Genomic DNA, 23,621 nt, shown 5'->3' on the forward strand with positions numbered 1-23,621 from the left:
TAACAGTCCACTAGTTTAGAAGAGAAGGAACTGAGAGATCATTTCGTAGCGTGAAATCTATTTTTTTCCTAATATATAAAAGGCACATGCTGTAAACTCCATTAATTCTTGAGGATATGTGGGGAAGTAGCTGGGTTGAAGGTTGTAATGGTAGGATTAGGGAGTTAAGCACGTTGGTGGGTTGACTTGCATAAGAGGTGATCTAGCATGATCAAGTCTTCAGAGTTTTGGATTATTACTCCTCTGCTTACATCAGTTTTTTAAAAAGCGCCTAGAGCTGGACATTCAAATGCCAATGTGAAAAACATAAATACCTAAATCTCAGTTGAGCAATTCTGCAAGTCTCGAGGCTCCCTTCACAAATAAGCTTTAACATACAACATGCACTATGAAAAACCTCTATGTGACACTTTACTATCTTAGTCTTCCTATTAGTTAACTTTCTACAAATATTACCTTTGTGATGTTATAGTACATGTTCAATATGATGGTCTCCCATTTGTTCCAATAATTGTATTATATGAAATAACAGAAAGGGAGTGACAGAGAGACCATACAAAGAAAGGTATCACATCAGTGCAGTTTGGCCAATTAAGTCTGTGTCAGCATTCCCTTTATAGGTTTGATTATTTCTACCATAAAATGTGTGCACCTGGTCTTAGTCCAAGACCAAGTAATTGAACTATATTTAAAAAACATGGAACTGCACATGTTAAAATGAGGAAAACCTATTTTAGGGTTCCAAAAAAACAAACTTGTAGCATAAAAGGTTACTAAACATTACACCCCAGGCTCAGTGGGAGGCCAACCAAAGGTAGGCTTGCTGCAGAAGCCCTAACATTCAAAAAGCCACACCTGTTGCATAGCTAAGAATTGCAGACCCAACCTGGGAGTAGCAGAACTCCTGTATATCAGGGCCTTGCCTGTACTAAATTCTCAGGGCTTGCAAACCTCCTACTCAAGGTTGCATAACAAACAGAAATTAATTTGGCTTTTTACTGGATTTACTCTCCCTCTTGGCTGCTTCTAAAGAGTGGAAAGAGATATAAATCAGTAAGGAGGAGGAAGCTTATTCTCCCTTCCTGCTCACAGAAGTATTTTAGCTCAATGGATCTTTCTTTTCTCTTCTTGGCTGATCTCTGAACTCTCACAATAATACTGACAATGACATAATTGCCATAGAGCAATTAGACTAGCAAAATCAGAGCTGGCGCTCGCGTGAAGGGAGTGGTTCAGAATGCCTCATTACACATTCTGTAGCTGCTGCAGCGACTCCTCTCAGAATAAGGAGCAGCCTCTATAGGTGAAGAGCCCAGGAGGCTTATAAAGTTACCATGGATCATCACACATGAAGGCAAATTTCTGCAGGACCTGGTTCCTGAAAACAGTAACTAAAAGAAAATCTGTAATTATTAATTTTGAACTATTATATTTCATTAACCAAGCTCAAGGTTTCAATCCTGAGCTTTTTGTGGAAGTAAACCATGACTAGCAGAATTTTGAGGTACAAGAAGTGCTTAAACTGCTGGTTGACAGTCTTGGAGACTGAAATATTTTATTTATTCAAAGAGCAGGTATGGGATAGGGATGTAAAATCCCATTTAATTGGCAAACAGGTGAAACGTATTGTTTACTTGGCTAACCAATTAAAGGGGGACACTTGGGCCCGACACAGGCAGGGGCTACACCAGCGTTTCTTAAACTGTGTTACGTAGTACACCGGTGTGCCGCAAGGCAGTCAGTGGTGTGCCATGGAGAACAAGAGTTCAAAATGGCTGCCCTTAAAGGGGCAGGCGACCTATTTTTTTCCTGCTCAATAACTTTTCCCCAGCCTTTTTTTTTGGTTCAACAAAAAATCTTTGGTGTTCCTCATAAAAAATTATCGTTTGGTGTTCCATGGTCTTAAAAAGTTTAAGAAACACTGGGCCACACTAAGCAACCCCTGTCCACCGCGGGACCCCTATAGGGCTGAAGTAGCCCCCTACCCACGACAGGCAGGGAGCTGCTCCAGCCCCACCAGTTAACCTTAATCAGTAAACCGGTTAAACGTTCACATCAGGAAGAGCAGTAGCAATGCATGCTTTCCCTGTTTCACCAGCATGCCTCAACCCTGATCTATATTAAAAGACTTTTAGACAACAATGAAACATGTCAAAGTGCTTAACTTCATTCCAACTGATGGAAAAATCTATGGCACTTTTACAGACAATCATTCCAAGGGCTTAACAGCTACATTTTAACAGGGCAACACTGAATTTAAAGTTTTGACATTTTGTAGCAATCTATCATATAAACCCAACTTTTCATTTTAAAATGTGAATGATATAAACAAGAACTGATACATCTCCAGTTCATTAACCACACAAATTCAAATATCTCTTAATAAAAAGCTTATTTAGCAAGTATAAAATGTGTATTACTAATGTGATCTCCATTTAAGCCTTTATAATTATGCAAAAAAGTGATGAGAAAAAAAGTGTAAAATGTTATTTACTTAATATTTTCCCTATAACAAAAGAATAACAGTTGTTGCATTTCAATAACTGCTATCATATGCATTGATCAATTCAATAAAGAGTCACTGTACACAGTGATTAAATTATTTCCCTCTTTAAAAAAAATGACACCATAGAAAAACTTCTTGCCAATTTTCATTTTTAAAGTCAAAACTGCATTTAGTCAGTAAAATAATAAAGTATTGTATACAAAAAGGAAACTGATAAATACCAAATGATTTTTTAATAAAAATGCAAGCAATCATGAATAGGTGAAATTTGCAATCACAGAAGCCTAAATTGTGACCACAAAACATCATTTGTATTCAATTGTGCACATAGAACTAACTGCATGTTAAATTATCTATTTTGTGCATGGCAATGTCTGTTTTACATGGGCTTTCATGTTTGTTTTATAGGTACAACATAGGCAACATATGCAATTACTGCATGTTTGAAAATTAGACCCTACAATGAGGATCCTCAAACTTTCAGCAGTCAGGATCACATCACTCAGTCTTGCTCTTATGGTGGGCCAGAGCAGGTCAATTATAGAAAATAATATATACATTTTGTATTTAACTCTAAAGGTGCAAGAAACTATTCCTACCCTGAATAGCTCGCAGTTAACATAGGCAAGACAGCAGAAGGTGAGAAAAAGTTGGTAAGTGGGGGTAGGGTTGCCAGATGGTCTAACAAAAAATACTGAACACCCCCTACCCATCCCCCCCAAAAAAATACCAGGGGAAAAATTCTGTTGAGAAGAACAAAGGGGGAGACCAAAGATGTTGAGCAGGAAAAAAAAAAGGTCCCCGAGAGTTATTAAGCAAAAATAAATAAATAAATAAATAAATAAATAAATAAATAAATAAATAAATAATAAAAAAACCCAGCATGGCCCCTTTAAGAAATGCTTTTTGGCCCTAAGAGGCTTCCAGGGGCCATCTGCCATCTTGTTTTCTCACTCTGAGCCAGACAGCTCCCCTATGGAACCAGGTAAGCACCTGGGATTTTCGCCTGCTGGTTGGGAAAAAAGATCAGAAAATACCGGACATTTTAGGTGTCCGGTATTTTCTGAATGTTTTTTTACCGGACAGGAGGCAAAAATACTGGACTGTCCAGGTCAATACTGGACACCTGGCAACCGTAAGTGGAGGTAATCTTTTTATCCTAGCAATGTGCATTGTAAGGTAAGCAAGATGGGAGGAAGAGGTGGTGGTGCAGTAGGGAAGTAGGGAGAAGGGCAATGGAGAGGGAAGATGAGGTAGAATGCAGAATGGGGCCAAAAGAATCCCTCTTATAGGTTTAGTTGGTCTTTGCTGCATCAAGTGCTGGACTGTGCTTTTCTGTTGATGTGCGTATTGGCTTGTTTTAAGTTCCTTGTGGGAACCTCATGTTCTACCACTGCAATTCTACAGGACAGTGGAAACTGTGTTGTCACCAAGACAAATCTATCCTGAAAAGCAAGTGGCTCAGTGGTTAAAAGTTATATTAAATATGCCTGTGTGTTTTCAAATTGGAATTCTGTAAAACTCAGTACAAATGGCTTGCACAAGCCCCATTTCTGAGTCTCTCTGGAACACACCAAGTCCAAAACTTTTGAGACTACCCCATCTCACCAGATCTGTGTCCTTCACCATCTGCAGGCAGCTCCGAGTGTTTGTGCTTCACTGGCCAATGGGAGTTGCAGGAAGTGGAGGCCAGCACATCCCTGTGACCTGTGTCACTTCCCACAACTCTTATTGGCTGAGAAGGGCAAATAGCAGATGCTCATTGTAAACAAACTCTCAAGGCCCACCAGATTACCCTGATGGGCTGCACATAAGTATAGTGCCATTGGACACAGAGGGCTGATCAAAATGTGTTGGTTGGCCAGATGAGGCCTGCAAGCTGTATTTTAGAGACTCCTAGTCTATACTCTATAGTCCAAATTAAGGCTCCTAAATGCAGAACAGCATAACAGAAGTGGTTACATGTTGGAGGGACATACTGTGCTTCCTTCAGAACTGCTTTCTAGCACATCCTAGTAGGACATACGTTACCATCCTGACCAGACAAACTCCATGGGCCATTTAGCACTACTGGCATTTGAAAGGATACTTCTATCCTCACAGCATGGTGCTTGATGTATTTGACTACATACTGTGCAGAGACATGGAATGGAGGGGAAAAGACTCCATATTTTCCAGTATACCTGCATTGGAGAACCATAATTTGTCTCTAATTTTCAGCTGAGGGGGAAACTTTATGGCTGTGTTATTGAAGATAAATTTATGATGGAAACATCAATGCTGTGTTACAATGCATAATAGGAAAGCCACTAGTTCTCTTTTTTGGGTAATAAATATGTTGTTACCAAACCTAGTTTCTCAGAGAGCACTTTAAATATATTTAATTAAAAACACAATTTCCTTAAAATGTATCTACTATTCACAGTCAAAAGATTACCTTCATGGAAGAGACAGGAAAGAGGCCACTGCAGAAAGCAAACTACTGTGATTTTTACTGAAGACTATTTCACTTCCATGTAATTGACTTTTATGTTAAGAAGTCTTAGAGAAAAAAAGAAGCAATAAATGGAAAGTGGTAAGGGGAAAATTTCTTAAGCAATGTTTTTATTCAAATCTATGTATATTATTGTTGCTTGGTAACAAAACTTGCTCTTTGCATCTATTTAAAAATTAAAATATCTGTAATAATTTTAAGAATTTGTTTTAAAACTAATAAAATAGATACAACATAGCTACCTAGTGTAACGTAACTATCACCAACTGTGTTTATAGAACTGGCTAATTGTCCATTTATAAGCCTCGTTCCCTATGTTGTTGGCTAAAAGATAGTTTAAGTTAACAATAGGCTTATTGAAAAATTTACTGCCATTCAGATGTGCTCATATTTAAACCTTTCAGCCAGCAAACGTCAAGAGTTGAAATTAATCATTTTTACTGTTTTTGCCAAGAATTATGGAAACCTGTGCCAAAACTAACACAACCCTTTGGAACACTTGGAGACTATGAACCCTGGTAGCTACAGTAAAACTATGCTACATGCAATCTCTATTTAGTGCAATGTAAAATGCCCTATATTGATGCAGTGACACTGAGAACAGAATGTAAGTGATAGTTAATCAAGACAAAACACTATAAATGAAATCCTATAGCATTACTTAGTTACAGACCTTGCTCAAAAACTGGATGGTGAAAAGGAGGCATAGGAAGTTTCTTGGTCATCCAGGGCTCACAGAAGTAGGCCTGAAGCCAGGCTGTGCATTGTTTTAGTGGTTCTGTCATTTCCTCTGGACCGTCACATTCCTCATAAGTAACCGAGGCTGCCTCAGTGCTGGAAAAGTGATAACATTAGTTTTAATAAGTTTAATAGACAAATGGCTGCACATTTTAGCATGCTAAAGACACAGAGAAAATACTTACTACATTAAACGGAAGAAAAATGTTAATGTTACATGGACTTATTTTCCCCCTCATAAACATTAACACAGAATGCTGCTCCATAAGGAAAAAATGAATATCAAATTAGAAAAGGAACTGCAATAAAGCAACAGCTTCATGCCTAGCTGCAGCAAAGAGCTTGAGTGATACTTACTGGTATATATGTATACAGGCAGTCCCCGGGTTACATGGATCCGACTTACATCGGATCCCTACTTACAAACGGGGTGAGGCAACTCCGCACTAGCTGCTTCCCCTCAGCAGACCAGGGAGACACGAAGCTAGCGCTCCCCCCAGCAGACCGGGGAGACACAGAGCGGCATTTCTCAGCAGACACCTCAGCTTGAAAATAAAGGACTGAGGGAAGTGAGGTGTGGGAGAATAAAACTGAGCTCTGGAGAAATGTTTGGCTAGAGTTTCCCCTACAATATGTACCAGTTCCGACTTACATACAAATTCAACTTAAGAACAAACCTACAGTCCCTATCTTGTACGTAACCTGGGGACTGCCTGTACTTTCCAATTCAGGTAAACTGACATGTGTACTATACAGTGTATAGTATTTTTCTACTTTCATTATAAAAATGAGTATTTTGTATCTGTTAAAGTATTGGGAATGTATATACATACACACAAACATATAATACGAACATACACCTTTAATTAAAATATTTAGTAAGTTAATCCCATTCATTGTCTCCAATTTCTTTTACCAATGTGACAAGTGTATAACAATTCAGAACATCAGTAATCGAAGAGATTCCTCATCTTTAGAAATGCAATGACAATACAAGATGAATAAAGAATAATACCTATGAAAAATATAGGACTTTCTTTTTTAACTTACCTGTTTGAATATCCAATGCCTACGATGGGGAAGATGCCATGCACAGATGCAGCCATATTAAAAAAAACAAAAAAAACCCAACAGCTAGAGTGGGGAGGGGTGTGGATAATGGTGGAAGGGATACCAGAACTGAAAATGCAGGGCAGTAAAATTACAGCCTCAACACCGTCCAAGTGGTTGTAGCTGCACTATGGAGAAGGTTTTCTCTTTCTTGCTCCCTGACATCTAGCAGAGCTCAATAACTACATACAGTTCCCCCAAAGAACGGAAGAAAAGAAATAGCAATCCTTGCAAACAGCACTTTTCTCTTCCAGCTAGTATCATCAAGTTACCGCTTTCCTCCACTTGTGAAAGTGAAGGGAGGCAACTGAGAATTAGCTTGGTTTTAAGTAACAACTTAGATTTTCAAATGGCACCAATATTGCAGGGAGCACCTCTACATTTAAGGATTAATTCTCCCCACTATCTCATGATTTTCTTTTTTTTCTGCTATTAAGACTATGTGGGGTTTATGCGGAGGTGGGGGGAAAAGACAGTAAATTGTCTGGTTTTGCTTTCATTATATGCAGCATCATATTGCACAATATTCAATTCACTTGATTTCTTGAATAAGAGCAACACAAAATACATAAATATTGCACAGCTGATATATTTGATATTTCAGCTACAGAGCATTTGGACAGAGTAGGCTGCTGAAAATGGGGAGTCTTCCTGACCCACATACTTCCTGCAGAGCAAAGCAAGTTGATCCATGACTCTACAAGAGCTTTCCTGGCACATCCAAACACTACTGGATAGTAGAGCCTTTGTGGGTGTGTCTCAAAGTTTGGGAGAATTAATTTGTCTTTATATACTAATAAAATTAACATGCCCCACCAGCAAAATATAGAGGGGAAAGGATGTGTGTGGGAGCATTCTAATAATCTATGAATGGTTATATACAGAGCTGACATCATGAATCAATGCCAAAATGAGCAACCACACCTTCTTTAAGGCTGCCAAAAACTTTTCAGCACCCAGTGTTTATTATTCTTTCCAATAAACCATTCAGTAATTTTCTGATCATTATAAAACAGACTGTTTGGAAACTGTCTACTCAGGGTGCTTTTGCTATCACAAGGGACCACTTAATATACGTTCCAGTCCTGGTTTCTTGTTTTCTGCTGCAGATATGCAGATAAGATCCATTCATAGCCCAGCAGTATTTCCCTTGACAATACTACAAACTTAACAGACTAATTCTCTGATGGGAGAATGGCAGGTACATGGCAAAGTGTTGAGGGTGGAATTAGGTTCAAAGCAGGTGAAGCATATGTAGAGGATCCTCCTAGGAGTAATAAATATACAGAAAAGTCCCAGCAACGCTGGGGGAAATAAAGCAAAGTTCTTGGGTCCTTTCAGTCACTCAGATGGGAGTTGTGGAGGAAATCCTAAACTATTTCCCAGCATGCCAAAGTATTAGACACTTAACAAAATATTTTCTCTTTAATAGGAAACCTAAGCAAATGAAAAAATGTATGATGTATCAGTAATGATATAAAAGACTCCAAGTCTGTTTTTGCCACAAGGCACCTTTGCAACAAGACCTAACCATCTCAAATGATTGATCCACAAATGCATATGAAACTGAAAACAACAGGGTATCAATGTAATCAGACACCTACTCTTGTCTCTGCCTCTGGATAGGATAAAAGATGTATAGTGAGAAGCTATTTTAGAGATTATTCTCAGAAGTGAAACCCTCATCTGTTTGAATTGTGCATGATCAAATGGCCTTGCAATTCTCCCCAACACCAAGTCATTTTCTAACTAATTGTTAAGCACCGAAGGGCACACTGCTGATTAGCAAGAAAGTAATATAGTAGAATGGAGAAACAAAGGTGGGAAAGTTAAAATACCAGGGAGAGAGAAGGTATGCAACAGATGATTAAACAATCTGTTGAAAGTATTAAAAATGCAAGTTAAATATTGATTGTTTGGCATATAAGAAAAAAAAGGAAAAACAGAAGATTCATCTGTACACCAAGCTTGCTAGAAGCCTTTCTATTAAATGCAAACTTGTTGCTCTTCTCCGTATTTTTATGGCCAGACTATACTTTTGAGGGTTTTGCCCGTTGTAGTGCTTTGTAAAGGGTTTAAACATCTTTTACATTTTGGGGGGTTTAAAACTATTGGTCAAAGAATCCAATTCAGAGGGACTATTTATGTGCATAAACTTTATTCACATGCCGCCTTGGAGCCTTAGACTGCAAGCTCTCTGGGCTCAGCACTAGCTTATTTTATGTTTGTACATCTCTCACTACAATAGGGTCCTATTGACTGGAGACTCTATGCATTTCTTCAGTATATTTCATTGTAATAAAATAATAAAACTCTTGAAATCTACAACAGCACAAAATGGACTTCTCTGATCCATATAACAAGAAGGGCACCACGCACACTCAAGATTGAAACATTTATCAGAAGAAATTTAGAGTAAATGATCCAGATTATGTAATATTTTCCCTCAGGTGAAATTTCTTTTATTCAGTGTTTCATATTTCTTTGGAAGTTTCTGAACACATTATACTACAATCTATATATGCTTCCTTTATTCAAGTTCTTTCTGTCCTTCCCTGAAGTTCACATTTAGGAGGCAAATGCCTAATTTTTACACTTTGCAACTAGCCTTCAGCAATGAACAAACAAAAAATGGGGAACCTCTATATTAATGGTCTTTCCCTCACTGATCCATAGAGAAAGGGCCTTAATCCTTAGTTATCCAGCCACCAGAGGCAAGGAGCCAATAGCAAACAAAATAACAGCCAAAGTAACCACAGATTCTATGCTACACCTATGGGCAGCTTGAAGCTTGAACTGCAACATAACAAAACATTACTTTTATTTTTACACATGAAAATAAAATAAGCATATTCATCCAAGAAAGCCAAGAAACTAAGGAACAGTTATTTCAGTGAGTTTCACAGCTTTCTCAATAAGCAATAGCCCTCAGTTTAATTGGAAAGATCTACGTGTACATTTGCTTGATGAAGGTAATGCATAAACATTTATAAGCATTTCAGTACAGTATTCTTGTGTCCAAGTGTGGCAGATTTGCCCATATTTTTTTTCACTAAAATATACTGTTTTGCTTTTCTGTTAAAGAATTTCATTGGCTTCCCTCAAGACAAAAAGCCACACATTTGCAACCTTGTTAGTATAATGAAAAACATTCCTTTAAAATGCATTTTTTGGGGTGGAGGTGGGGGAGAAGGGAGTTCTACATTTTCCTATATTACCAATGCTCTTTTTGGGGGTGTAAAGACTTATACTTGCTTAGGTTAGTGAATGAAATTAGGTGCTGTCCAGCATCCCTGGAGGATACAAGTTCCATTTCTTGCTATATTTCTAGTCTGTCAACTGAATTAAAATGTGACCTGTATTTCTTAGCATTTCCCACTCTTTAAAGGACATTTGCAGAATTTTTATAGTAGTAAAATTTATCTTAAATTGATTTTTTTATGCTTGTGCTAAAGATCTCCACCTCTGCTTTACCCCGCACATTTCTACTTAAGATCTCCTTTTTAACTCTTTCTGTGTTGGTATTAAATAACCATTCATGAATGAAATTTTGTTAAATTGACTCTGATCCTAAAATAAGGATTTATGACTCAACATTTAATATAGCTGATACAGCCTAAAACAATCTTATTTTTTGTACGGGTAACAAAAATGTCCACTTAAAAATAAGTCATTCTTGTTCTTTTTAACGTCTTGTATTACCCATTAGTGTTCTGCCTCTTATTAACATAACCGTGATGCCACAGCAGCTACATCTGTGACAAAGAGGCTTCTAAAGACCTTCCTACAGCAAAGTCCAGAAATCCAAATCATTATCGAGCTCAGCAGCATAAGGTTGCTCAAAAAAATCACCCCTGGATTTTCCCAAGTAAGTAGAGCATCCAAATAACTCCTTGCTTGTTATATTAAAATCTAGAAACTTGCTGCTCTCCTCTTCACAAGTTAATGCATGATGCTTAGCCCAAAAAGAACAAATCTCCACACTCCTAACCACCAACTGAGCTGCTACACAACATGCAAAGAGCAACTTCCAGCTGAGACAAGCTTAGCACATTTCCTTCTCGCTTGGCCCAGAGGTGGCTCCCTTTTGGGCCCCATGAAGTTTGCACCTACCTGCAGACCAAGTATCTCAGTTTGATTCTCAGTAGTGGCACATGTGACAGTTCAGACTCTGGATGGCAGAATTCACTAATGGTTTAGTTCACTGTAGAACAGGAGTTCTCAAACTTCATTGCACTGTGACCCGCTTCTGACAATAATTATTACATGACCCCACATGGAGGACTGACGCCTGTGTCCCCCTGAGCCCTACTGCCCCAGGTAGTGGAGCCAACACCAAAACTCAAGGGCATGAACCTCAAGTAGAAGGCCTTTAACCTGAGCCTCAGTGCCCAAGGCTGACAGCCTCAGGCCTTGGCCCTGGGGCTCGAGCCCCAACATTTCTAAGTCAGCCCTAGGGACCCCACTAAAATGGGGTTGTGACCAGTATTCCCTCTATGCTGAGTGGCAGCACAGTTTCACAGATGATTAATCAGCCCCTCCCAGTCAGTTGGCTCCTTGCACAGGGCCTGATTAATCACTTGTGAAGCTATACTGCCCAGCAGCTTAGAGGGAACACAGGTTGTGACCTATCATGGGGTTATGACCCACAGTTTGAGAGCCACTGCTCTGATGTCTTACCAGTCTACTGTACACAAAGTAACTGTATCATACTGTTGTTTTTATTACACTTCATGATTTCATAGAATCATAGAATCATAGAATAATAGGACTGGAAGGGACCTCGAGAGGTCATCGAGTCCAGCCCCCCGCCCTCAAGGCAGGACCAAGCTCCACCTACACCATCCTTGACAGATGTCTATCTAACCTGTTCTTAAATATCTCCAGAGAGGGAGATTCCACCACCTCCCTTGGCAATTTATTCCAATATTTGACCACCCTGACAGTTAGGAATTTTTTCCTAATGTCCAATCTAAACCTCCCCTGCTGCACTTTAAGCCCATTACTCCTTGTCCTGTCCTCAGAAACCAAGAGGAACAAATTTTCGCCTTCCTCCTTGTGACACCCTTTTAGATATTTGAAAACCGCTATCATGTCCCCCCTTAATCTTCTTTTTTCCAAACTAAACAAGCCCAGTTCATGAAGCCTGGCTTCATAGGTCATGTTCTCTAGACCTTTAATCATTCTTGTCGCTCTTCTCTGTACCCTTTCCAATTTCTCCACATCTTTCTTGAAATGTGGCGCCCAGAACTGGACACAGTACTCCAGCTGAGGCCTAACTAGTGCAGAGTAGAGCGGCAGAATGACTTCACGAGTTTTGCTTACAACACACCTGTTGATACAACCTAGAATCATATTTGCTTTTTTTGCAACAGCATCACACTGTTGACTCATATTCAACTTGTGGTCCACTATGACCCCTAGATCCCTTTCCGCCATGCTCCTTCCTAGACAGTCGCTTCCCATCTTGTATGTATGGAACTGATTGTTCCTTCCTAAGTGGAGCACTTTGCATTTCTCTTTATTAAACCTCATCCTGTTTACCTCTGACCATTTCTCTAACTTGCTAAGGTCATTTTGAATTATGTCCCTATCCTCCAAAGAAGTCGCAACCCCACCCAGTTTGGTATCATCTGCAAACTTAATAAGAGTACTCTCTATCCCAATATCTACATCATTGATGAAGATATTGAATAGTACGGGTCCCAAAACAGACCCTTGAGGAACTCCACTTGTTATCCCTTTCCAGCAGGATTTAGCACCGTTAACAACAACTCTCTGACTACGGTTATCCAGCCAATTATGCACCCACCTTATCGTGGCCCTATCTAAGTTATATTTGCCTAGTTTATCAATAAGAATATCATGCGAGACCGTATCAAATGCCTTACTAAAGTCTAGGTATATGACATCCACCGCTTCTCCCTTATCCACAAGGCTCGTTATCTTATCAAAGAAAGCTATCAGATTAGTTTGGCATGACTTGTTCTTCACAAACCCATGCTGGCTATTCCCTATCACTTTATTACTTTCCAAGTGTTTGCATACGATTTCCTTAATTACCTGCTCCATTATCTTCCCTGGGACAGACGTTAAACTGACCGGTCTATAATTTCCTGGGTTGTTCTTATTCCCCTTTTTATAGATGGGCACAATATTTGCCCTTTTCCAGTCTTCTGGAATCTCCCCTGTCTGCCATGATTTTTCAAAGATCATAGCTAAAGGCTCAGATACCTCCTCTATCAGCTCCTTGAGTATCCTGGGATGCATTTCATCAGGACCTGGTGACTTGCTGACATCTAACTTTCCTAAGTGATTTTTAACTTGTTCTTTGTGTATCCTATCTTCTAAACTTACCCTCTCTCTGCTTGTATTCACTACGTTAGGCACACCTCCAGACTTCTCGGTGAAGACCGAAACAAAGAAGTCATTGAGCATCTCCGCCATTTCCAAGTTCCCTGTTACTGCTTCTCCCTCCTCACTAAGCAGTGGGCCTACCCTGTCCTTGGTCTTCCTCTTGCTTTTAATGTATTTATAAAAGGTCTTCTTGTTTCCCTTTATGCCTGTAGCTAGTTTGATCTCATTTTGTGCCTTTGCCTTTCTAATCTTGCCCCTGCATTTCCGTGTTGCTTGCCTATATTCATCCTTTGTTAGTTGTCCTAGTTTCCATTTTTTATATGACTCCTTTTTTATTTTGAGATCATGCAAGATCTCCTTGTTAAGCCAAGCTGGTCTTTTGCCATATTTTCTATCTTTCCTACACAGCGGAATTGTTTGCTTTTGGGCCCTTAACAACGTCCCTTTGAAATACTTCCAACTCTCCTCAGTTGTTTTTCCCTTCAGTCTTGCTTCCCATGGGACCTTACCTACAAGTTCTCTGAGCTTATCAAAATCTGCCTTCCTGAAATCCATAACCTCAATTGTGCTGGTCTCCCTTCTACCTTTCCTTAAGATCATGAACTCTATTATTTCGTGATCACTGTCCCCTATACTGTCTTCCACTTTCAAGTTCTCAACTAGTTCCTCCCTATTTGTTAAAACCAAATCCAGAACAGCTTCTCCTCTGGTAGCTTTTTCAACCTTCTGAAACAGAAAGTTGTCTCCAATGCAGTCCAGAAACTTATTGGATAGCCTGTGCCTCGCTGTGTTAGTTTCCCAACATATGTCTGGATAGTTGAAGTCTCCCATCACCACCAAATCTTGGGCTTTGGATAGTTTTGTTAATTGTTTAAAAAAGGCCTCATCCACCTCTTCCACCTGGCTAGGTGGCCTGTAGTAGACTCCTAGCATGATATCACCTTCGTTTTTTACCCCTTTTAGCTTAACCCAGAGACTCTCTACACAGCTATCTCCTACGTTCATCTCCACTTCAGTCCAAGTGTGTACATTTTTAATATACAAGGCAACCCCTCCTCCCTTTTTTCCCTGTCTGTCCTTCCTGAGCAAGCCGTACCCTTCCATACCAATATTCCAATCATGCGTCCCATCCCACCAGGTTTCTGTAATACCAATGATATCATAGTTGTATTTATTGGTTAGCAATTCCAGTTCTTCCTGCTTATTACCCATACTTCTCGCATTTGTATCTAAGATACTGATTTGATCTTGCCTCCCTGTTGTGCCCTGACCCTCCTTTCTCCTTGCCATTATAGGCCGTAGTCCCCCCCATTTCCAACCCATCTCCCAGTCCCGCACATTCAGCACTTACCTGTGGGCTTTGCTCACCTGCCCCCGACAAACCTAGTTTAAAGCCCTCCTCACAAGGTTAGCCAGTCTGTGTCCAAACAAGGCCTTCCCGCTCCTGGAAAGGTGAACTCCATCTCCGCCAAGCAGTCCCTCCTGGAAGAGCACCCCGTGATCAAGGAAGCCGAATCCCTCCTGGCGACACCATCGTCGCAGCCAGGCATTCACCTCCAGGATGCACCTCTCTCTGCCCGGGCCCCTACCTTTGACAGGAAGGATAGAAGAGAATACCACCTGCGCTCCAAACTCCTTCACCCGTACTCCCAAAGCCCTGTAGTCACACTTGATCCGCTCAGTGTCACACCTGGCAGTATCATTTGTGCCCACGTGGATGAGTAGCATGGGGTAGTAGTCAGAGGGCCGGATAATCCTCGACAATGCCTCCGTAACATCTCGGATACGGGCCCCTGGCAGACAGCATACCTCTCGAGATGAGCTGTCAGGGCGACAGATGGGTGCCTCCGTTCCCCTCAGAAGAGAGTCTCCAACCACCACTACTCTACGTTACCTCCTCGCAGTGGTGGCAGGAGACTGCTCAACCTTGGTGGTGCAAGGCCTGGTCTCCTCCACTGTGGGGGGTGACTCCTTGTCTCCTGCTGAAAGTAAAGTGTAACGGTTATGTAACAACACAGTGGGAGGGTTAGGAGCAGGGGTGGAACACTGCCTGCTGCCGGAAGTAACCAGCTGCCAGTGCTCACCCTGCACCACTGCCTCCTCCATAAGTGGCTGGTCAACAGTCCCACATCCTAGGACAGTGACCTCCGTGGACTCCACAGGAATACTGTCCAGGAATTCCTCATGGCTTCGAATGCTCCTCAGCCTGGCCACCTCCTCCTGTAGCTCTCCCACCTGCTGCCTGAGAGATTCCACCAGCAGGCACCTTTCACCAATTTGTTCTATTGACTTCGCTGTGTGTAAGCCTCACAACTAAGCACAAACTGGACTGCTGCTCCTACAAAGCAGAGAATGGTCTGGTTCTCTTACCCCATTAGAGATCTTCCTTAAAATTGTATTTTTACATGAAACAGAAAGGAACAGAATGTTATAACAAGGAAAAATATAAACCCCATCTGTTTCAGTTTAATAAGGCTTCTTCCAAGACATGCAACTATTGGCAAATGCAGAAATACTTTAAAAACAAACATGTAGGCAGCAAGTTGGCTTCAATACCATTGTTGAGGAAATGTTAGATTTTCGTATGTGCACAGAGAAGACCTATTACCATGTTTAGGGATACAATGCCATTGTGGTTAACCATATTCCAAATTTGAATGGGTTTTATTTAAAGCTTCCTTTTTTGGCTTTAATAAGTCTAATAAAATTTAACTGAAACATTGTAAGATAGACCTTGAGTTGTCATTTAAAATAACAAGATAATATACTACAATGATACAGTATAACAATAACTATGGTCACCAAATGAAATTTATAGGCAGCATGTTTAAAACCAACAAAATGAAATATTTCTTCACATAATGCACAGTCAACCTGTGGAGCTTCCTGCAGAGGATGTTGTTAATATCCAGATTTTAACATGGTCTTAAAAAGAACTAGATAAGTTAATGGAGGATAGGACCACGAGTGACTAATAGCCAGGATGGGCATGGATGGTGTTCTTGGACTCCGTCAGGTCTGAGAATGGGTGATAGGGAATGGATCACATTATGATTATTCTATTAATTTCTTCTGTGGCACCTGGCATTGGTCACTGTCAGAAGACAGGATACTGGGCTAGGTGGATGTTTGGTTTGACCCATTATGGCCGTTTTTATGTTGTAATGGGTGGGCAATAAGCTGGACGCGGCTCACCAAGCTTAGCCCCTCATGGGCTGCTGGTGCTTTATTTACCTGCATGTTCACAGCTATGGCTACTTGAAGCTCCTGTTGGCCACAGACCACTGTTTCTAGCCAATTGGAGCTGCGGGAAGCAGTGTCCCAGTTTGCGCCACTTCCCACAGCTCCCATTACTTCAGAATGGTGATCTGCAGTGAAAGGAGCTTCAAACAGCTGTACCTGCAGAGTCACAGGTAAATAAAGTACTTGCAGCCCACTAGGGAGCTAACCCTTGTGAACAGTGTCCAGCCCACCGTCTGGTTATTGCCCACTGCTATTTTAATGACTCAGATGGCAATTTCCTTAGGGTGTAGAATCCTTGTAAACATAAATCAATTCATTCTAAGAATGTTATACAGGCACCTGCAATTGTTAAATATAATAGGTACTGTTAGCATATTATGCTAATTTCCACTATACATAATCAGACATATTCAAGGCTTTATCACTTGGTAATTATCTCACCCTCTAGTGGTTAGCCTGAAAAGGGGGTCTGGGAGTGACTGGATATTCTTCTTTATTTCAAGTTGTTGAAATAAACAAACAGGAATAAAAATGGGAAGTTCTACTCCCTATGCCATAAGCATGCAGTTAATGACCATAAGAGTTGACTCAGATAATTGCATATTTATTATATCAATGGAGTAATCATAAAGGAGACAGTCCCTTTAGAAAATATGAATAAAGATCTGAAAAATCAATAAGATGTCAATAAAAAGAGCATTTTTTTTGGTATTACATTGAAGATGTGATTAAAGTAAGTTATCCCTGAATTAAGGCAGGCACTCCATTAACCTTGCTGTATTTTGATACTGTTGCACATATGGCATGTGAGATCACACATTGGTCTGAGACATCCTACCATCCCTAGGGACTCAGCAAATGTAAGGGACTGCAAACATTCAGTCATGTCACACTGCATGTTTTGGTACCTAAACATAATTTCCTTGAATGTATTCATTTCACCATTAACCCTGTTGTACATGAACAATATTTTTTGTACTAAATATACAGGTTGAACCACTGTAGGCAGGCACTCTTGGGATCTGACCGATGCCAAACCAGACAAGTTACTAAACCATGGGAGGTCAATATTATCTAGCACATTACCAACAGTCCCAATGCTTACTGGGCTCTTAGAAGACATTTAGGGGTAAATTACAGCTAAAGGACAGCAGAGAACTGTGAGAGCCAGGACTGGTGGCTGTAAACAAACCTCATCGAATTGTGGGAAACTTGGTCACATCCATGGTAAGTGGACATCTGGCTAACTAAAATCATGCTGGACCACAGAAGTTGCTGGACCAAAGAGCACTGGACTAGAGAGCTTCTACCTGTATTTTGACTCAAGCAGCAAAGACTCTGGGGCTTTCTATGATTTTAATGCTAAGAAAATGGCCTTAAGAATGTCTTTACTGCTGCAGATGGCATGTGACCCTGCAGAAAAATTTCCCTTCTTTGCCATCAGCATGATAGTTTCTTATAGGCCAGGTCATAGCAGGGGGACTCTGCTGCCAGGCATGCCACTAGTTCTTTTAGCAATTTCAAGATTTCTCTTTGCTCTCTCACTCCTTGTTCAATCATTCTCTCTAGGTGTGCAAAGTACTGAAGAAAACCAAACCCTTTCCAGTTGAGGAGGTGACATGTAGCCACATGGGTCCCTCTCTCTGTACCTGGAACAACAAAGAGCTAGGAAGAAACCGTACAGTGCAACCACATCTGAGGCAAGGAGGTGAAAACAGACATTGAGAACAGAAAATGGGAGGGGATCCCACAAAGAGAAACCAAAAACAGTCACCACTAAGGATAAGCAAGAGTGGCAAACAGGAGAAGGTAAGAAAGGAGAATGCTCCCTTTGTCTTGTGACATGAACCGTGAACCTCCCTACCTAACCCTAATCCCTCCCCATCACTAAACCCTCCAGTACACCCAAGATTTCTCAGCATCAATTTAAACAAAACCTTTCCCATAACTAAATCCCAAGGTAAAAATACTTGGCAAAATGCATATTAAAGGATCTCTAACATAAATGTTCATAATTTATTTCTTGAAATATCCAAGTATATTTACAGCATAGCACAATATCCAGCTTTTGTAGCTGAAGTGTATGTACAAGTAGGGATGTAATAGTGTAGTCTATTAACTGATAAGAAAAAGCTATTAGGTTAATATTACCGACAACATTTTTTAGTAGGCTGGCCAGCAGCCCACCTCAGTCCTGGCTCACACTGGGTCCATGACCTACCCCCCTTGCGGCTCTTCATTTAAAGTTTATTAGGAGCCAGGCAGGCAGGCAGCTCGGCTCAGTTCAAACTCACATCAGGTCCAGAAGCTCAGCCTCCCTCCCAGACAGGAGCTGCTGTATTAGAGGCACCAGTGGGGGGCAAGAGGCAGGTGGTCTGCTAAAGGAGCTGGTTTTTAAACTGGCTCCCCTCGCAGACCAGCTTCCGCCTGGCACCCTGCACTGCTACCTCTGATACAGAGGCAGCAGCATAGAGTGGCAGGGGGCTCCTCAGGAGTGGCGCAAGAGTGCACTGGCTGCTGGCCACACCCCTAGGGACTATAGAATAGTCGAGTAATGGATAAGAATTCATGAGGTTAACGACTATTCAGTTACCCGATATTTAACATTCTTATGTACAAGTAGGTTGGGCTGTGAATGAGAGAATGCATGTGTGAGAGAAAACAATAATGCTGTACAGCAGCGGTCACCAACCAGCAGACTGGGATAAACCGGCAGATCTTGGAGCCTCTGACAGGGGATCCTGACTGGTTTGGCCAGAAAGCTATCGAGCATTGGCATTTTAGTTGCCCGTCCACCCACTGCTCCTGGTCTCTGCCTTGGAGCTGCCCCCTTGGGAGCCTCTGCTTGCTGTGAAGAGTGTGTGTGTGTGGGAGGGGGGCGCTGATGTCAGGGTGTCCCCCCCCAACTTCTGTACCCCTCTCCACACAGAGAGAAGGGGATGGAGGGAGCATGGCAATGCAAATCTCTGCCATTCTCACACAGTGTGTTTATCTCTGTCACTCTCACAAACACACACTGTCCTTCACTCTCAACACCCAAACCAGTACACATGTGGGAGGTTGTTGTTACTACTTCTACTGCTTACAGAGTGAGTTACTTTCAGTTTTGACTGGTCTGTGTATTTCATAATTTTCATTTCTCTCTTACACCTAAATTTAATTCTTTGAGTAGCGAGTTCTAAAATGCGTAACCTGTCATGGCTGGAGAAATTATCCCTTTGGTAATTGCTGCTTCTGGAAGTGGCTGGCATGTCCCTGCAAACCCTGAGAAAGGCAGAGCAGGGGGGGTCTCCACCCGCTGTCCTTGCCTGCAGACACCACTCCTGCAGCTCCCATTGATCAATAATGGGGAACCGTGGCCAGTTGAAGCAGTGGGCTCAGTGCATGTGGATGAGGGGCAGCACATGGTACCAAGGAGTCATTGCTGTACATGCCAGCTGCTGTCAGGAGCGGTGCAGAGCCAGGGCAGGAGTAAGCCTGCCTTAACCTCATTGCTCTACCACCCAGAAGCCATCTCAGTTAAGTGGTGCCCAGCCAGAGCCTGCTTCCTCAACCTCTGTCCCAGCCCTGCACCTCCTGCCCAGATGTTAGTCCCCCTGCATCTAAACTCCTCCCAGAGTTTGCTTCTGCATCCCGCCCCCCCCCCCCCCCCCCCCCGGATCCCAATCCTCCACCCAGAGCCCTTCCCACACTCCAAACTCCATGGCCCAAGACCAGAGCCTGCACCTCAACCCCTACCCCAGCCTGGTGAAAGCGAATGAGGTTCAGGGAGGAAGGGGGATGGAGTGAGCAGGGTGAGGCCTCAGAGAAGGGGCAGGAAGGAAGCGGAGCAAGAGTATTTGGGTTTGAAGTAGATCTTACATTGCACTTATATTGAAAAAGTGATCTTGTAGTTAAAAAGGTTGGAGACCCCTGCTGTTCAGTAACTGGTAGTTTCTTTCCCATGAATATTTTGCACAATCTGAACCATTCTGAAGGTTCATCAATTCTCAGAATTATCTTTTTGAGCAACAGTGATAAAAGAATCTCTGGTAAGAATGATTTAATGGATAGAGTGTAATATAGACACATTTAAGATATCTTGCACAGTAACATTAGCAAACTCATTTCCCCTTTAAAATAAAGGGGTAAGAAGTCCATAACAGTAGCATCTCTGTTTGTTTGTCTGTCTGTTTGAAAAGCAGGATAAAATTATACCCAAAACAAATGGGAAAAAGGTAACAGAAACATACCCAACCTACAATCAATATAATAAAGTGTTTTGGGACTTCCAGCCTAGTTTTTTAACATTCTCTGTCCTAATATGAAATTGAGCCCCAAAATTAGAAAAGTATTTGGTGAACACATATAAAGAGCTCCATGTGGCTGCCACGTTAATCTCCTTGTTAAGGGAAAAAGACCAGAAGCCTGTTGCTACAGCAGACATTCACTATAAAGAATAGTCTTTGACGTGACCTTATTGTCTTGGTAGGCTGGAAGAATGTGTGATGCAATTTGACAGCAATTTAGACATGGCCCTGTTAAGAGACTAAAAAACCCATTTAATGTCAAACAAAAGTAAAAATGTGGATAGACTTTATAAAGGCTACAGCTTACTGTAGATAAAACTTTAAGGGCCTTTTAACATCAAGCTTATGGAAAAGACCTTACTCAAATCAGTACGCAGGTGCAAAGGAAAGTATTTTCTGGATGACAAAGTGGAACTCTGGAAAGAGAATGGAAAGGAAAGAGCTAAGGATGTCTTTGAACAGGTTAGTAGCCAAATCAGTTTCCAGATAACCTTGACAAGATGAGAAAGTCTCTATGTGACCCTAAGACTAAAAGGATTCATGAAGGATTTTCTACACAGAAAGTAGTCATGGTTATCACAAATACTTTTGTAAACAGTGACCCCAACAGTATTGCATGGCCTTTTCTGATCCCTGTTACTGTCAGCAAATCCTCACTCAGACACATGAAGTTATTAACAGAGCTTTACTAGACAGTAGCTTCCTCCAGGACTGAAGCATGTTACAACAATGCCTTTGGTACTGACCAGCCTGTTTATACCAGTAAGACCAGGTAGACAGTGTAACAACCTTAAAGGAATTTCTCAACCTACAGTGATCAGGGAGCAACTTTTGGCTCAAGCACCAGAAGCCATCTGCAATCTAAGACAGGAGCTGGTGTGATATGCCCAACTTGGGTGCATGTGCAAGAGCACTGTCACACGACAAGAATCTTGCTTTGTTGGGAATCATTACAAAAGAGGCTTGTTTGATTAAATAAATGTTATAATATCAAAATAGTGTTACTAGATTTAAGATGGGATTCAAAAGAACTGTGTCACTCAATATTATCCCTAGAGCAGAGAAGGATATTTTTCCATGTTCTGCAGAAAGTTTCCTATTTGGTATCAGGACCAATCCAAAATTCCAAAATATTTTTGGAAAGTTTTCATAGAGAGAAAGAAAGAAAGAGAAAGTACAATAGCAACCCGCCCCCCAGAACAGCCAAGAGCACAATGATTGGGCCTCCTATTTCCCAGGAGATTCCCCTAACTTCAAGTCTCTACTCCATCTAAATCAGAGCAGAAACCTAAACCTCCATATGCCAGTCAGTGTAGATAATCCAGGGTGAGTCTCTTTTGTTGAAGGTGTGCCACTTGGTACACATGATTAACTATTCCACATTCCAGATGAATAACATGGAGAAACAGATGGGCAGGCATGCACACAAACTTTGAGAAGAAATTCTATCCAGGACCCATGAATCCTTTCTCAAGAAAAGTTTTGCTAAAATGGATAGATTGCCATGACAAGCTTTGGTTTTGACAAACCAGCATTTTCCAATGATAAACTGTTTTGTCAAAACATTCCTGACTAGATCTAATTATTTCTTGTTTTACCTCATGATAATTTTTAAGTTAGTCGCAGAATTTACAGTTGGCTTGCCGCAGAATACAAGGGTCCAGTGCTAATTAAGAAAAATGTTTTTTTTAAAAGATCGTGATTTTTATTTCTGAGGCATTTTGCTGTTTCATTTAGCAAATTGTGGAAAACACAAACCCTTGCTCACATGAGTAATCGCTTGCCATGGGAGATGACCCACTAAAGTCAATGGGATTCGCTTTGTGAATAAGGACGAGTCTGCAGGATCAAGGCTAAAGTGTAAATAAGCTATCTTAATGTTTTAATGTTTATTTATATCAGCCATTAAGAGCAGGTTTCAAAGCCTATGCATCAAAATGGTTTTTGCTTACAGAAAATGGTGGCATGACATTTTTCACATGTATAAGTCAGTAATAATTAAAGCATGAAATCAGCATTTGAAACAAGACTTCAAAAATTCACTTAGCCAACCAGGTTTCCTTAAAGAAAGATGAATAAAACTGAAAAATATATTTAGCTAGGATATGTACTGTCAATGTGAAAATTTTAAAAATGTATTTAATCAACGTCTTAACATCATATAAATAGTCTTTCTTTGATAGATGAAGACAAAAAAACACCCCCAAACTGCAGATGAATTATCTAGTCCCTAATGATTCCAAAACAATTACAGGATGCAGAGCAATCTAGTTAAATTTTATTCAGAAGCTTACTACACTTGTGTTTTCTCTTATTTTTCTATCAATGAAACCCATGAGGTTTAAGCACAATTCATTATGTATGAGACCCAACTTACAGTGCTTGACTGTTGATTAATAGGAAAGTTTGCTGTGTGTACATTTGCAACATTAGATGCATACAATATGCTAACTTATTCTTTCACGGAAGCTAATTATTTACAAAAATGACTACTTGAGACTACAATTTATTAAATGCATGCATCCAGTCTCAATTTGGCCCCAAAAGACAATCTGGAATGAAGATCTTTTATATGATGTGACAACTTCTAGAAACAGTGTTATTAATATTGTAAATGTGGCAAATAAAGAGTTCAAATAGCCTTATGTCTATGTTGTGTTTGTTTTCCACAACTGAATCAATGAACAAAGCAGCTTTTAAAAGTTTAAAACCCATATGAGGCTCATTCTTCTTATGTAGTTTAATTTAGCTTCTTATAAATGAAATGTCTTTACATTAGGAATAAAGGATTAAAACAAAGAGGAAAGTTGAAATAAATGGAAACACTATCCCAAACTTGAAATTAATGCTGAAGTACTTATATTTTAAAGACTTTCTTGAGAAT

At 40.6% G+C, this 23,621-nt stretch overlaps 1 protein-coding gene across 8 annotated transcripts in view; it reads right to left on the reverse strand.

Annotated features, from left to right (window-relative positions):
- The window catches only part of MGMT (O-6-methylguanine-DNA methyltransferase), a 325,802-nt gene that overhangs the window by 58,288 nt on the left and 243,893 nt on the right, over positions 1-23,621 (reverse strand). For all 8 annotated transcript variants that reach the window (XM_075935258.1, XM_075935256.1, XM_075935257.1 and 5 more), the window contains one exon: positions 5,674-5,834. In XM_075935258.1, the coding sequence (XP_075791373.1) occupies positions 5,674-5,834 (161 nt within the window). The remainder of the gene's footprint in view (positions 1-5,673; positions 5,835-23,621) is intronic.

This window comes from Pelodiscus sinensis, chromosome 8 (assembly GCF_049634645.1).
Source record: "Pelodiscus sinensis isolate JC-2024 chromosome 8, ASM4963464v1, whole genome shotgun sequence".
Taxonomy (NCBI): Eukaryota; Metazoa; Chordata; order Testudines; family Trionychidae; genus Pelodiscus; species Pelodiscus sinensis.